We start from the raw sequence: 16,462 nt of genomic DNA, 5'->3' as shown, positions 1-16,462 counted from the left end.
GGCCGCTGCCAGAAGATCCGCAGGAAGAGCGACGGCAAGGTGAGCGCGGGCCCCTTCCTTGTCCCCGCCCCTGCACCGCCCAGGGGAGCCGGAGGCCTGGCCTTACAAAGGCGGAAGACTCAGGTTCCCCTAAGTCAGCTGACAGCCCGTCCTGGGCCGCTCCGGAGGGACACTACGTCTTTTCATACCATAACTATATGCTCACATATTGCATATATATATATATATATATATATAGCACGTGTATGTAAATATACACACATACAGTATATATTATATATATTTCCCATATTTACTTGTTTTTCTCCCATTTCCTCCCTGCCTCCTGCTTTAATCTGCTAAGGGACTGACTTCCTAGTGGCAGGTGGCTACTCAGAAGAGTTAGTCCCCTTAGACACAAGAAAGGGTCCACGAGAAAGGGGCAGGACATCTGCAACCTGAAGCTTTTATAACTGCAGTTATAATTCACCGCCCATTTCTTGGATTATTGGATTCATGGTCGACCTTGCACAGGAAGAAATATTGGGGAGGCAACTGCCTGGCCACTGATGGAGGGCCTTTACCACAGCCTCTCATGCTGGGAAAGCATGGCTGGTTGGTGCTCAGGGACGTTGACCACCTCTGCCCCAGCCTCTGCCCCAGCCAATGTCAAAGTACCTTTATGCCAACCTCCCGCTAAGCAGCTGAGGGTAGGGGTTTGGGAGAAACGTAACCGTGCTTCACCCTCCTGCTCTCACCATAGCATCATTTACTGCTTAAAAATGAGAAGAATGGAGCCAGCAGGTTACGTGGTGGTTAAAGCAACTGGACTCCCACATGGCTGACCCTGGTTCGAGTCCCGGACCTGGCAGCTTGCTTTCTCACTTTCCTTCTCTCATTCTGTCTCTCTCTGGTCAACTTCAATAAAATAAAAAAGAATGACAATGAATAAAATTAATTAATTATTAAAAAAATTAGAGGGAGATTGTGGAAATAAACTCAAGGCCCCTTAAGTTTTTTTTTTGAGAGGTTTTCGCTATAGGGCGTGTGCGCTCGCCAGACAGACAGAGAGAGACAGAGAGACAGAAAGCGAGAAATCACCCCCCCAGGGGGGATGGCCACGCCACAATCCCTTCTCCTCCGTTCTCCTCTCGGGATCTTGGGCATGCACGCACATGTGCCCGGTGTGAGTTTTAAGCCACCGGGTCCGGGACGCGAACCGTGGTCGACCACGTGGGAGTCCAGCGACATAGCCATTATGCCAACTGCTGGTCCCAAAGGCCCCTTAAGTTTGTTGATGAACTAAATTAGATGAGAGTGACCTTGATTGTAGGATATATTTTTAAAAAAGGTAATTTTTCACATCTTACAATTTTCCATTCTTTGTTTTTGAGTGTCACAATTTATACTAATGCATACCTTGGAAATTTTTATTTCAGGTATTAGTTTGGAAAGAACTTGACTATGGATCCATGACAGAAGCAGAGAAACAGATGCTTGTTTCTGAAGTGAATTTGCTTCGTGAATTGAAACATCCAAACATCGTCCGATACTATGATCGAATTATTGACCGAACCAACACAACCCTGTACATTGTAATGGAATATTGCGAAGGAGGGGACCTGGCTAGTGTAATTACAAAGGGAACCAAGGAAAGGTAAATGCAGTCTTTAAAATGTAAGCCGAAACGATCCAGTTTTGTTTCTGTTAAACATCTTGTTTTAGCATCAGGGACAAAGTACTTAGTAATATAGAAGATGTGTTTATATTTGGTGGGTCCACAGTACTTTAGAAAATGCCTGGTGAATCAACACTCTGATTTCATATCAAAACAATAGTTTATTTTAATATTTGTACACTTAAAACTAGATAATGTGGCACCAGCAGATGGCATGATGGTATGTCACTGGACTCCCATGTGGCCAACTGTGGTTCAAGTCCTGAATCCGGTGTCTTGAAACTCATGCCAGGCACATGTGCATGCGTCCCCAAAATCCCAAGAGGAGAGGGGAAGAGAGGGGATTGCATCATTGCCATCCCCCTGGGGAGTGATTTCTTGCTGTCTCTGTTTCCCTAGTGAGCGCACACACCCTATAGCAAAGAAAAATCTCTCTAGGGACCAGCAGTTGGTGTAATGGCTTTGTCACTGGTTTCCCATGTAGTCGATTGTGGTTCGAGTCCTGGACCCGGTGGCTTAAACTCACACTGGGGGCATGTGTGTGTATGCCCAAGATCCCGAGGGGAGAATGGAGGAGAAGGGATTGTGACGTGGCCATCCCCCACGGGGGGTAATTTCTCGCTTTCTATCTCTGTCTCTCTCTTTCTGGTGAAAAGATTTTTGCACCCTATAGCAAAAATCTCTCTCAAAAAAAAAATCTCTAAAAAAGAAAAAACTAGATAATGTAGGCCCAGCTATGAGGTGCAGGTCATAGGGCCCTACTATCCAATACTGGAGCCACATGGGAGGACCGAGTTTGGATCCCAAGTTGACCTGAACATACCAGTTATGCCTGGCGTGCACCTATGATTTGGGCTGGCTGGGAGGCTCAGGGGGAGCATTGTGGCATGGTGAGCCCGTCAGGGCTACCTGTGTCTCCAAAGAATCTTAATAAGAAAACTTTTATAAAATAAAACTAAACTAATTTCTATCATCCTGTATTGCGATGATTATTTTGTTTTTAATGAGAGAGAGCAAGAGAGATCTTTGAGAGGGTCTCACCATGTCACAATTCTCCTGCCTCAGCCTCCTAGTTAGCTAGCTCCCACTGTGTCCGACCTGTTTCTGTTGAGTCAGAAACTGAGCCAGGGCCTCCCATGTGACTTCGGCATCGATGCAGCTGTGCCCTCCTGCTTGCGCCACCCCAGGTGGACATGTAATGGCTTTATTCAGAAGTTAAATGCTGTATCACTGCTTTGGTTTCAGACAATACTTGGAGGAAGAGTTCGTTCTTCGCGTGATGACTCAGTTGACTCTGGCCCTGAAGGAATGTCACAGACGAAGTGATGGTGGTCATACCGTGCTTCATCGGGATCTGAAACCAGCCAACGTCTTCCTGGATGGCAAGCAAAATGTCAAGCTCGGAGACTTCGGGCTAGCTAGAATACTGAACCATGATACGAGTTTTGCAAAAACATTCGTTGGCACACCTTATTATATGTCTCCAGTAAGTATTCCAGAATATAGATACATTTTCTTTTTAACTGTATTTCTTTCATGAGTAAGACAGACAGAAGAGAAAGAAAAATAACGCTCTTAACAGAGTCCTGATAGCACAGTCTCAGCAGCCCTGGATCACAGGGTTTTTTTTTTTTTTTTTTTTTTTTTTGAGAGATTTTTTACTATAGGGCGCGTGCGCTCGCCAGACAGAGAGAGACAGAGAGACAGAAAGAGAGAAATCACCCCCCAGAGGGGATGGCCACGCCGCAATCCCTTCTCCTCCATTCTCCTCTCGGGATCTTGGGCACACACGCACACGCGCCCGGCGTGGGTTTTAAGCCACCGGGTCCGGGACGCGAACCGCAGTTGACTACATGGGAGTCCAGCGACATAGCTATTACGCTAACTGCTGGTTCCCTGGATCACAGGTTTGTACAGAAGGTCCGGGGGTGTGAACCTGGGACCTTCCCCTTGTGGGTCCAATTTGTTATCACTGCACTACCACCTAGCCCCTCAATGCTTTTTAAAACATTTTAATGCTAAGCATTCAAATGCAAGGGAATTGAGCTTCGATTTGTTTTTTCTTGTTTGTTTGTTTGTTTTTCAGTAATATCCAGAAGTCAAGAATTAATAATATTGTTTCATTTTCTTTTTGTTTATAGTTTGTCACATGAGACATCAGATTATTTAACTCTTCCATTTCAACAATTCCATTCAAGCTTTTATTAAATGACTACCACATGCTAAATTCTGAGATTATAAAGACGAAATGGGTTTTGTCCCTGCCCTCAAGAGCATTGTTTTTCAGAGTATAGTCCTGGTCACCTGCATCAAATTCACTTGGAGTGTGTTTAAAATGCAGAGTCACAGGCCCCGAGCCCAAATCCTGTGAAGTATGTCTGGGCTGGTCCTTGAATTCTCTTTCCTCCCCACAATCCTCCTACCACCTCCACTTTCTGCCCTCTCCTGTCTCCCACAACACTTTTATTTTGTGTAACACTCTGGAGTGGATTCTTGTGCATGGAGATTAAGGGCTCAGGCTTGCTCACCCTGGAGGTTTTTACCATGCTAACTTTTTTATAGGAGAGATTTTTGCTATAGGGCGTGTGTGCTCACCAGAAGAACAGAGAGAGACAGAAAACTAGAAATCACCCCCTGGGGTGATGGCCATGCCCCAGTCCCTTCTACTCCATTCTCTTCTCGGAATCTTGGGCATGCACGCACACGCGCCCAGCGTGAGTTTAAGCCACCGGGTCTGGCACTTGAACCATGGTCGACTACATGGGAGTCCAGTGACATAGGCATTACGCCAACTGCTGGTCCCCCATGCTAATTTTTGTACTTTTTTTGTTGTTACTATTACCTTTCCCTAAAATAAATCTGCAGGGTCCAGTATTTTACTTATCCATTGTCTCTATTAATGCCAATTTTGTTTCCAAAATCTCTGAGTTCTCAGGAACAGAGCTATGCATCTTTTAGAAATCATTCATTCTTTCTTTCTTTTTTGATTATTCCCTTAGACCGTAGCTACTAAAATAAGATTGTTGTGGCAAAGGGAATGAGCGATTTGTGGCTATCGTTAGATATTACCTGGTGGCTTTTAGAAATCTCAGTCATGCCAGCCAAAGTAGTGAGTGCTGGTTGATACTGCTGCATAGCAGGCTGAGGCCACAGGGGAGGCCTGGGTCCACTTCTCAGGCCCCTGTAAAGATCCAGGTGTGATAGCATGCACTTGTGGTCCCGACTACTCAGGAGGCTGAGGCAGGAGGATCGTGATTTAGTGAGAATCTGCTTAAGGGGAAAAAAAAAGCTTGGGGCAGTAAGCGATGGCCCCAATGTGTATTATAGGACATCTGAGCAGATACAGATGGAGAGATACCTATTCATTTTTTTTATTCACAAACATTTCTAGGATTTTACACATCTTTATAAATTATGCTTACAGACATACGCTACAGTGTAAAAGTTCATAAACTAATGACTTTGTTTTGGCTAAGATTTGACATGGGCCAAACAGTGCCGTTTTCTCACTGTATCATATTCCAAATAGCCTTTAACATACAGGAATATTACCCAGAAGTGGTGCTTGGAGAATTTGAAACCTGTGCAGTTCTTTTGTTCCTTTTCCCTCCTGCCCTTGTAATTAGATCAGTTTAGCTTCCCTAAGGCATTGATTGTCAAAAAGCAATGCCAGATTCACCTGCTGGACTTCAAAACGCTAATCGGTCTCCTGGAGACTTTGGTACTTGCCTTTGTGTAGAGTATGGTAGAGAATCAAGCAATTAAAATGGAATGAGGATATCAGTTACTGCTGTAGTTTATACAGTGGACTAAGAAAAAGTTTATAAGCGGATAAATTCGATTAGCTATTTTTGTCTATATTCATTTAAATATGGGCTAGATGTATGTTTTGGTTATTCTGGAATTTTCTTTGGTTCTTTTAAAATGGAGTTTTGAGATTATGAATGCCTTGAGGGGAGAGCGTAGAGGTCTTTCATATTCACCTTTGACTTATCACTGCCTAGCTCATAGTCAGTGCTGTCACTGTGAATGAAATATAAACAAATGGGTTCTATCTGATGAAGTATATTAGGACATTACTACCTTTTTCTTCCATTACAATTTTTTTTTGGAGAGATTTTCACTATAGAGCGCGTGCGCTCGCCAGACAGAGAGAGACATTAGAGACAGAAAGCGAGAAATCACCCCCCAGGGGGGATGGTCACGCCGCAATCCCTTCTCCTCCATTCTCCTCTCGGGATCTTGGGCACGCACACACACGCGCCCGGCGTGAGTTTTAAGCCACTGGGTCCGGGACGCGAACCGTGGTTGACTATGTGGGAGTCCAGCGACATAGCCATTACGCTAACTGCTGGTTCCCTTCCATTACAATTTTGAAAATAAATTACAGACCGCAGGGGCCATGAGGGTGCAGTGGTGATGCAGCATGGCACAGCATTGGATCCCCGTGGGAAGGTCTCAGTTGGCGTTCTGAGACCTCCCTGTGCATCTGGGTACCTACACACATGCCCACGATCTGGGCTGGCTGAGGCTGGAGGTGGATCCTGGCATGAAGACCTGTTGGAAGTGCTTGTCTCTTTCTTCTCCTCTCTCTCTGGGAAGAAAAAATATTTTTTAAAAAAGGCTAAAAACTTTGAGGTTCCCATTTCTTTTAGGGTAATTTATAAGTTTTATAAGTTTCAAAATAGGCTTATTTTTTTTTTCTTTAAGTGCCAGAGGGCATGTGTGCTCATGACAGAGAGAGAAAGAAAGAACGGGGGAGAGGGAGAAAGCACACCCCCGATGGGACATGGTCATGTCACAGTCTTGTCTCCTTTTCTCCATCCTGTTGTGATTTGGAACACACACACACACACACACACACACACACACACACATACACACACACACACACATACACCCCTGGCGTATTTGGGCCAGGATTCCAAAAGGAATCAGCTATGTGGGGCTGGCCCAAACAAAATAAACTCTCACCTCCTTTCACCTTCTCACCTTTTTTCCCTTGTTTAGGAGCAAATGAATCGCATGTCTTACAATGAGAAATCGGACATCTGGTCCCTGGGTTGTTTGCTGTATGAATTGTGTGCGTTAATGTAAGTGCGATAACAGCAGATTCCAAGCCTTAAGTTTACACTGTATGTTGTGGTTCACTGGGTTCAGCTTTTTGAGCGTCTCTGCTAATAAAAGCATATTCAAGTCTGGAAGAATTATATCTTGTGTTAAAATTGAGGTTGGTGAACAAGTTATAAAGAAACAGTTTATCCATTGAAAAATATGACCCAGGCAGCTGGTTCTTGACTGGTTAGATTTCCCCTGTTGGGCTGCTGCTTAGTTCAAGGGGGAGCACGTAGGTCAGGCGGCAGCTCGGAGCTGCCTGAGGGTACGAAGACGAGCAGTAGGGATCAGGGGAGCGGTCTGGAGACCTGGAGAAGGGAAACGAGCTCCAATTCTTTCCCTGCTTCTTTTCTTTCTTGTCAACAATTCTGTAGAGCAGTGGTTCTCAACTAGGGATGGGGGCAACAGTTTTACCCTCATGGCCCACGTGGCAATGTCCGGAGACATTTTCTGTTGCCATGGAGGGGAGTGCTACTGGCATCCAGGGGTGGAAGCCAGGGGTGTGACATCACGTCCTTCAGTGTGCAGGGTGGCCCCACAGCATAGAGTGACAGGGCCCCACGTCCTGCCCAGCACAGAATGAAGGGCCCCAGATGTCAATAGTGCTTTGGTTAGGAAATCGATCTTTAGAGGAAAATTCCAGAAGGATAAACATAGCTACCAACTAGAGCCCAAACTGTGCATTTGATTTGGTTTCTCTTATATATTTGCATATATTTTTGTTTCTACATTTCTTTTTCCTTTTTTTATCCCAGGCCTCCGTTTACAGCTTTCAACCAGAAAGAACTAGCTGGAAAGATCAGAGAAGGCAAATTCAGGCGAATTCCATACCGTTACTCTGATGAATTGAATGATATTATCACGAGGATGTTAAATCTGAAGGTAAAGACTGTAAGATTATACATTGTCTGTTTTTATTTTTCAGTTACATTTTGGAGTATATATTCAGTCTCGTGGAGCAATGGAGACCGAAGAAACATTCAATCTATTTCCTTAGCTAAATATACTCCATTACCACAAGGGAAAACATATGTAAATTTGGCACGCTGCACGTCCTTGCCGGCCACCTTCTGCGCTTTCTCCATTTCTCCTCCCACACGCCGCCTGGCTCACAGATGGTCGGTAGCAGGGAGAGATCGCAAAAAAGATCCAGATCCTCAGTTCCCCTTGTCCTTGCCTACCTCCGAGCGGCAGGTGGTAAGGGAAGGGGCCAGAAATAAGACTTTATTACTCTGTCTCTAGCTCTAATTGAGAGCTTAGAGTGGGGGCATGGCTAAAAGGCATAGTACAGATGTTCTGTGGAAAACCTCTGGCCACAGGATGAGGAGGGAGAGGTTCTGGGGCTCGGGTTGATGTAAGAGAAGGTAAATCGCAAGGAGGTTGCAGGTGGAGTAACAGGATTGAAGGTCACTGAGAGACCCAGGCGGGACTCCCCCTAAAACAGACCCTCGCAGTGTAGCCGAGCAGCAGTGCCAGATGCACCAAAGCACTCCAGGGACCGAGCCTTCCTAGGAAGGGGGAAAGGGAAAGCGAGGTAAGTTAAAATCTGCATTGCCTGTGGATCCAGAGCCTCATGAATGAAAACGGGAACTTGTTCTTCCAGATGTTTAAGATGGGTCCATAAAGGAGTCTTTTTGTTTGCCTTGGAAATATATGCCCTGTTAATGTAACTGCTCTCTTAGGGCAAATATTCTGTTGCACAATCTGATAACACGTGATTTTTTTTTTTCCTTAGGATTATCATCGACCTTCTGTGGAAGAAATTCTCGAGAGCCCTTTGATAGCAGGCTTAGTTGAAGAAGAGCAAAGAAGAAACCTTGAGAGAAGAGGGCGACGATTGGGAGAGCCAGAAAAGTTGCAGGAGTCTGGTCCTGTTCCGAGTGAGCTGAAACTAAAGGAAATGCAGCTACAGGAGCGGGAGCGAGCCCTCAAAGCCAGAGAAGAAAGATTGGAGCGTAAGTCTGAGTGGGACTGAAGCAGAGGAGAGCTTGAGTGGGTCATGTTGATGTGTGTGATATCGATTCGAACAGAATATTTCTGCAGGTCCTATTAGAACCTTTGTATAAACACTTCAAACCAAAATGTGCACCGTAGACTGATCAAACTCGCTGGCGCCTTCGTCTTGGGCTTCTCTCTCTGGGGCCAGTTGCTAGGCGTTCCTCTTGTTGGCCATTAGCTGTGATGGCCCTAATCAGTAGGCACAGAGCTTTTTTCCCCTCATCTCTACTATAAATACCCTAAAGTTTATTGATTATAAAGGAAAGTCTTAACAGTTTCTGCCTTCCATCATAAAAACCTTGACTTCTACATTCTGAAATGGCTTCTCCAACACAGGTCCAGGTCTAAAACCCTAGTCTGTAGGAATAGGTGTATGCAGGCAGTTTAATAGAGAACACGGGTGCCAGATAGTCTAGGTCTATAAATAATGCTCTGATAGGGATTAACATTGAATTGATGAGTATTAACTGATTAGGTGCTAATTAGTTTTGATGTTGAAAGTCTCCCCCACCAAGATGAGAGCTGCTTACCAAAGCTTTAGGGTTACACAAGGTAAGCACAGCGACGAGAAGGAGGCTCTTCGTTTTAATGCTGGGAGATGAGAGATGGGGTTGGGTCTGCCTCCTACCACCCTCCTGGCTGAGCTGTTTTACTTCTACAGCTTCAGGCCCAATGTAGGCTTAAATATTGCTCGGGACCAGCAGTTAGCGTAATGGCTGTCGCTGGACTCCCATGTAGTTGATCGTGGCTCGAGTCCCGGACCCGGTGGCTTAAACTCACGCCGGTGCTTGTGCGTGCGTGCCCAAGATCCCGAGAAGAGAATGGAGGAGAAGGGATTGCGGCGTGGCACAGTCAGGTTGACTGGGGCATTCGGTAAGAAAGCTTGCACAAAATGTTACCCATCAGTGGTCAGGCGTACTAGTTTTAGTGATAAGAAAAAGTGAAAAGATGACCAAATATAACTTATCTAATGACCAAAGCCACGCATTAACCTTTTTCTTTTTCCATTCCTTTTAAAAGAGAAGGAACGGGAGCTTTGTGTGCGTGAGAGACTAGCCGAAGACAAACTGGCTAGAGCAGAAAGTCTGTTGAAGAATTACAGCTTGCTGAAGGAACAGAAGTTCCTGTCGCTGGCGAGTCACCCAGGTATGAGAGCGTCTCGGTAAACAGAAGCTGGCACTGCAGTTGAACACGTGCGCTGGTATTACCCACAAGGCAGCTTGGAGCCTTTTAGCCTACAGAGTCTCAAATTTTAAGATGATTTCATTGAGTATGTGCATCTCAATGGAAATAAAATTCCATGTATAGCAAGGAGTAATTTACTGACCTCACAGACCTAAGGCATATGATTTCATCTTAGAACATATTACCAAACTTTAGTATTTGATATTTATTTTTAAAATTAGGGCATTTTACACACTGCTGTACATCTCAGATTTTTCTCTGGTATATATATTAAAACTACATTTCTCTACAATTTCAAGCAAAAAAGTCCCACCTTTTAATACTGCCACACCTCATCCCTCATGGAGAGCATGACTTAAAAGGCATAACAAGCCGACTGCAAACTAGGCCACCATTTTGGATCTTTGCTAAGACCCAAATCGAAACACCTATCTGTTGAACCTAGATTGTTTAATGTTATGTCTGCCTGTGTTTTGTGTGTTGCCTTCTCCATTCAGAGTCTGGTTGCAGACTCAGCTTTCTCACAGCCCTCTCTGTGTGACACTCTCCCTTCACTCTGCTCTAACGAGACATTGTTACCAGTGAACCCTCATCTAACATGCTTTCTCCATTTCTTAGCAACCTAAGTCTAATTTAATCTACTCAAAAGAGTAGATTACGGAAAACCCAAAGTGTTAAACATTTGACACAAATTAGTTGTCAAAAGCTTTGTGTTGATTTTAAAAGTTAAGCATCTGGGGACCAGCAGATGGCGTGTTGGTTACATCACTGGACTCCCATGTAGTCGACCACTGTTCAAGTCCCAGACCCAGCTGTTTAAAACTCACCAGGTGCATATATGTGAGTGCCTGAGATCCTGAGAGGAGAATGGAGGAGAAGGGATTGTGGCATGAACATCTCCCCTATGGGGTGATTTCTCACTCTCTGTCTCTCTCTCTGGTGAGAGCATGTGCCCTATAGCAAAATCTCGCTCTAAAAAATAAATTAAGCATCTGGATTTTTGGTGAAATTTGGTCAGAGATCTTCTGAACTCCCTTACTCTGTGTAGGATAGCACATATGAAGGCTGCTCTTTTCATCTTGGATAAATTGAGAGAGACTCTGATCCATTCAGGGAGCATGGCAGCATTTTGGAAATGGAACAGACAAAAAAAACCTACTTACATTTGATTGCAGTAACTTTGTAGTGAATTCGTGATAGAAACAAATTACACTAGTGATGGAAGTAAATGAAACGAGGATTATATGAAACTCCGGCTTTATCTCTGTTGGTGTATCTCCTTTTCCCTAAATCTCACTATCTGCCATTTCAGTATTTTTATGCTAGTGCAGCTTTCTCTTAGATTTCACGTTATCGTCTATAAAGACAAAATAGACTGGAATCACGACTAGATATGATAAAGCGAGGAGAAAATTTGATCTGGGTGAGGTTCATGCATCATACCTATTGCAGAGAGTGCTTGAAGACCCTGTCGGGGTTGGCTTTTTCAGCTACAGAGTCGCTTTGCACCTTGCTACGATAGTCTTTGAGCAAAGGATGAAAAGAGCTGGATAAGGAAGATGTCTTTCAGGTCATAGCACATGTAGGTATGGGCATCTACCAGTCTGTGAATAATGGCATTGAAAATGAGCTATCCCCTGAGGCTAGGGGACATTTTAGAATATTGAGTACTGAGAGTTCTGAGCATGTCAGATCCATAAGATAAGCAAGAAAGCGGTGGGGAGTGCCCTGCCGTTATGAACTCTGGACAGCTGGAAATATCCTGTCTCCATCCTTAAGCTATGAAATTCAGGTAAGAGAAAGATTTCACCAGTGTATGGAAATATTCATGGTAAGGACCAGCAGTTGGCGTAATGGCTGTGTCTCTAGACTCCCATATAGTCGACTGCGGTTCAAGTCCTGTACTCGGTGGCTTAAACTCAACGCCAGGTGCGTGTGCGTGTGTGCTCAAGATCCTAAGAGGAGAATGGAGGAGAAGGGATTGTGGCGTGGCCATCTCCCCTGGGGTGTGATTTCTCGCTTTCTGTCTCTCTGTTTCTCTATGCCTTTCTGGTGAGCGCACGCACCCTATAGCAAAAACCTCTCAAAACAAACAAAACAAAACAAAAAAAACCATGCAGCATCTTTTTAAAAACCAATTCTTTGTCTATTTAATGGAATGCTCATTCTTTTTCTTTTGTGTAATGAAATGCCAGTTGTTGGGACCAGCAGATGGCATAATGGTTATGTCTTTGGACACCCAAGTCCTGGACAAGGTGGCTTAAACTCACACTGGACACGTGTGCATACATCCCCAAAATCCAGAAAGGAGAATGGAGGAGAAGGGATTATGGCATGGCCATCCCCGCTGAGGGGTGATTTCTGGCTTCCCTGTCTCTCTTTCAACGTCTTTCTGGTGAGCTCACATACCCTGTAGCAGAAATCTCTCTCTAAAAAAAAAGAAATGCCAGTATTTTTCTAAACACTTTTCTGTCTTATAAAACCAGGAAAACAATGTTGTATAGGTATTTGTGATAATAGAAAGGTGGATATTTTGAAGCAGTGGAGTTAAGGTCTAGAATGATCCAGTTTGCTCTGAGGCAGACGCAGGGTGTGAGGTAGGACCACTGGAAAGCCGCGTGTCTCTGCTGCCTGCTCCTACCTCAGGCTGTTCCCATTTCTTCTGCTCTTTGTCCAGATCACCCCGTGGCTTCTACTTCCTCGCTTTCTTCAGGTCTTTGCCCAGAAGTCCTTCTGAGGCTTTCTGTTGTCACTGGAGCCACCACCAGGATGCCTGCCTGCCCCATAGCACCATCAAGTCCTCCCCTGTTGTCCCTGTTCATTTGTTAATGAGCTATCTCCTCCTGCTAGAATAGGGTCTTCGTTTGGTTCATGATGGCCTGTATTGTGAGCGCAGTAAATATTTGAACCTATTTCCATTAAATGAATACAAAAGAAAAACAAAAAGGTCTGGAATTTTCCTGCAAGTGCCCAGTTCCCGTATGGCTCTGGCAGGCGTTAATGTGATCATTTTCTCCATGTAGAAAGCACAGTTCGCAGTTCACTACGCTGTTTCTTGATTTACCTTTTCCATGCCGAATGCGTTCAGGCTCTTTCTGAAACAAGTTCTTGAATTAAGCTGCTTTCGACTAAGTGTTGTAAACACCTAAACAAAACTGTAGATGTCTTCTGTAAGAAAGAACCTCTGCTTCTCTTTTTCTGGAAGTAAAGTGTTTTACATAGAAAGGCAGTTGTTTTCCAAAATAGAAATAAATAACATTGATTTCCAGAAGCTTTATATTATGGCCCATATTTTAGTACACTTAAGAGAAACGTTAATGTTAAGAGAATAAAACAAATGCTCCTTGGGTTTTGGTACACTCTAGGGTTTTCTTTATTAGTGCTGTGGATGAAAAGGCTGATTGATTTCTGCCAGTACCCCACCCCTACACTCCTATCCCAGAGAAAATAAGACAGGTACCAGATTTCAAATGCGAACTGAAAGAGTAAATATTTTTTGATAAGCACAATACGTAAGATGGGGTTGAACTTCTGTTCAGATAACTCAGAACCGTTTTTATTTTTTATTCCTAAAGAACTTCTTGATCTTCCATCCTCAATAAGTAAGAAGAAAGTTCATTTCAGCGGGGAAAGTAAGGAGAACGTCATGAGGAGCGAGAATTCCGAGAGTCAGCTCCCCTCCAAGTCCAAGTGCAAGGACCTGAAGAAACGCCTTCACGCTGCTCAGCTGCGGGCCCAAGCGCTGTCCGACATTGAAAAAAATTACCAGCTGAAGAGCAGACAGATCCTGGGCATGCGTTAGCCCTGCGGGAGCCCCGCAGTGGTGTCCGGTATTTGGTAATGGCCACCCTTGGAAGATGGATATTTCAGCACTGTAGTTCTCTTGATAGCCTTGGTTCTGTGAGCCTTCCTCTGGCGCAGTAAGCGTGATGCTTCGGAATTGCTTCGCTGTTCTTAAAACTTCTCAATGACTGTACGAAATGACTGTGCAAAATATCTGCACCTTTCCTTTTTCTTCTTTTAAGAACACTTGATAGAAAGGATGATACTTTGGCTGGTTGGGTTTTTAATCCTGTGTGTGACTGCTACCAGGAACATACGAGGTGACATTCCAAATTTTGGGGGGAAAAATAATGTTAGGAAAAAATATTTATCCAGGAGGGGTAGTTGTTGAGAAGTTTCCAGTGACTGAGGAGTGTGCTGACGATCGTCATGTCTGGGTGTAAAATTTAAGCCCGATAGTACTTGAGAAGTTTTAAATGATTGGGTGGTGTGCTGCCGATTGTGATGTCTGGGTGTAAAATTTAAGTCTGAGGTTTTAAGTGTTCCTAAGCTTAGGAAACCTGACTGAGTGCAAGTCGTTCTCTGACTCGGTGACTCTTACTCATAGACGTCCCATTGCTCTGGAACGGAATCTGTTACCTTTGTGAATATTCATCACTGTGATGTCTATATTTTTTTCCTTTTTCTTCTATTCAATAGTAACCGACTGGATGTCATCTACGCATCTGTCCCATTAAATAAAATACTTCTTTAGTTTTCTCGTGTTTATGGTGGTCTCTGCCATGCATCGATCTCCTAGTTGGAGGGGTGTACAGGCAGGAGAGCGTGGGCTGGATGCCCCGGACAGCTGCCTTCTGCTCTGCAGCCGCGATGGGTCCGTCTACCCACCCCGGTAACCATGGGAGCCAGCCATCCTCAGCTGGGGGACACTTGGCAATGTCAGAAAACTAAGTTTTTACTTACTTATTCTATGAGCAAGAGAGACAGAGACACAAAGAGACAGCATCCCCAACAGTAATGAAGGGCTAGTGATGAGAGCTAATGGCTCCTTCACATAGGTAGGCTTATCGCACAGCTAATGATGTAGTTCCCTCAAAGACCAACGATAACCAAACACCTGGAAGCGGATCACCTCGCCTTTGTGCGGTAGCCAGAGATTCATCCTCAGGGCCATTTTGACATAAATATTGACTATTAACCTCTGGCCAGCTATCTAACTTGCAAAGGCTGGTGAATGAAATGAATGAATGAAATGAAAATGTGGGACTCTTGTTCAAAAAGCAGGAAACAAGTACCATTAAAGGCCCCACCTGGGGCCGGCAGGTGGCATGGTGGTTAAGGCACTGGACGCCCACATGGCCAACCATGGTTCAAGTCCCAGACCTGATGGCTTGCTTTCTCACTCTTCCTTTCTCTTTGGTTAAAATTAAAGAATAATATATATATATATATTTTAAAAGGAGCATATGGGGGCCGGATGGTGATGTAGCAGTAGCGTAATGCCCTGTGACGCTGACCCACCTGGGAGGGTCTGGGGTTCGCGTCCTGTGACCACACTGTGCATGCTGGTGCGTGTGCCCATCATCCAGGCTGGCCGACAGGCTGGGGGTGGGTCACAGAGTGGATCCTGTTGGGGGTGCTTGTCTTTCCATCTGTCTCTGTCTCTCCCCTGACCCTGAGCCCAGGATAAAAGTTATATATAACTTTCCTTCCAAGATATCAGTCATCCCCTCCAGCTTATTGGGGTATCATTTGCTATTTAATGTGCTAAGAAAACTTAAAACCTTGAATTATTATCATGAATTTTACCATTCATCTTTATGTAGTGCAATGTCAGTTTTAAGTGCAGTTAGAGCATTTAATGCATGTGTGGAAATTACACCATTCTTTTTTTTTTTAAGTTTATTTCTTCTGAGAGAGTAGTACCTCCAACTGGACCTTCATGCTGAGACACCCTCACCCACCACCCCCGTCTCAGCCAGCCCAAATCAAGGGCATGCGTGTACACCCAGCGTGTTCAGCGAACCCCGGGGTGCTAACTCAGGACCTTTGCCGTGGGTGGGCCCGGTCCTGTTAGCACTGCACCACCACCGCACCACCACCCGGTCTCACACAGTTCCTGCTTTGTGGATGTCCCCTGGAGAGTGCCTCAAGCTGGTCAGAAGAGGGCAACACACCAGACCCTCATAGGCATCTGGGGACCCATGACTGCCACTTACTTGGTTCCATCTTCCCTGCAGTTCCAGAACTACTTTATGCCAGGTCTGGAGAAGTCAAGTCAGACGTCTTCATCACAAGGCCATTGTCCTAACCCATGGCACGCAGGTCATCCTCAAGAATTTTTTTTTTTACTTCACGAGGGTGAAGGGGGTAGGGGTGGGGCAGAAGAGAGAAAGCATCCTTCATAGGGAATGGCCATACTGCCATCCCTTCTCATCTCTCCCTTCTGGGATTTGGGGCACACATGCACACATACCTGCACACCTGGCATGTTTCTCAGGCTGCTAGGTCTGGGACTCAGACCATGTGGTCAGCTCTATGGGATCCGGCTGCCTTAACCACCAGGCCTCAGAGCTGGCCCAATCCCAAGGATCTTTAAGCCTCTGAGCTGAGACTTTCTTTGCGCCTGGATCAGGATACCTGATGATCCTTGTCACGACACGGTCTCCAGCTGGCCAGCCCCCAGACATGAGGCTGGGGAGAGGGGAGAGTGCTGAGGACAGC

At 45.0% G+C, this 16,462-nt stretch overlaps 1 protein-coding gene across 1 annotated transcript; it reads left to right on the top strand.

Annotated features, from left to right (window-relative positions):
• Positions 1 to 6: 6 nt before the first annotated feature.
• On the top strand, positions 7 to 14,464 carry NEK2 (NIMA related kinase 2). Its single transcript, XM_006163723.3, has 8 exons — positions 7 to 39; positions 1,419 to 1,636; positions 2,903 to 3,143; positions 6,668 to 6,750; positions 7,528 to 7,654; positions 8,508 to 8,727; positions 9,791 to 9,916; positions 13,531 to 14,464. Exons 2-8 carry the CDS (start codon positions 1,452 to 1,454, stop codon positions 13,755 to 13,757), a joined length of 1,209 nt encoding a protein of 402 aa, XP_006163785.2. The 5' UTR covers positions 7 to 39; positions 1,419 to 1,451; the 3' UTR covers positions 13,758 to 14,464.
• Positions 14,465 to 16,462: the final 1,998 nt, after the last annotated feature.

Source organism: Tupaia chinensis, unplaced genomic scaffold, assembly GCF_000334495.1.
Source record: "Tupaia chinensis unplaced genomic scaffold, TupChi_1.0 Scaffold142846_1, whole genome shotgun sequence".
NCBI classification, from domain to species: Eukaryota; Metazoa; Chordata; class Mammalia; order Scandentia; family Tupaiidae; genus Tupaia; species Tupaia belangeri.
This window is presented reverse-complemented; position numbering and strand designations above follow the sequence as displayed.

Coding starts and splice junctions, on each gene's coding strand:
- NEK2 (XM_006163723.3), top strand. CDS start 1,452: ATGACAGAAGCAGAGAAACAGATGCTTGTTTCTGAAGTGAATTTGCTT. Junction 1,637..2,902: donor ACAAAGGGAACCAAGGAAAG/GTAAATGCAGTC, acceptor CTTTGGTTTCAG/ACAATACTTGGAGGAAGAGT. Junction 8,728..9,790: donor CAGAGAAGAAAGATTGGAGC/GTAAGTCTGAGT, acceptor TCCTTTTAAAAG/AGAAGGAACGGGAGCTTTGT.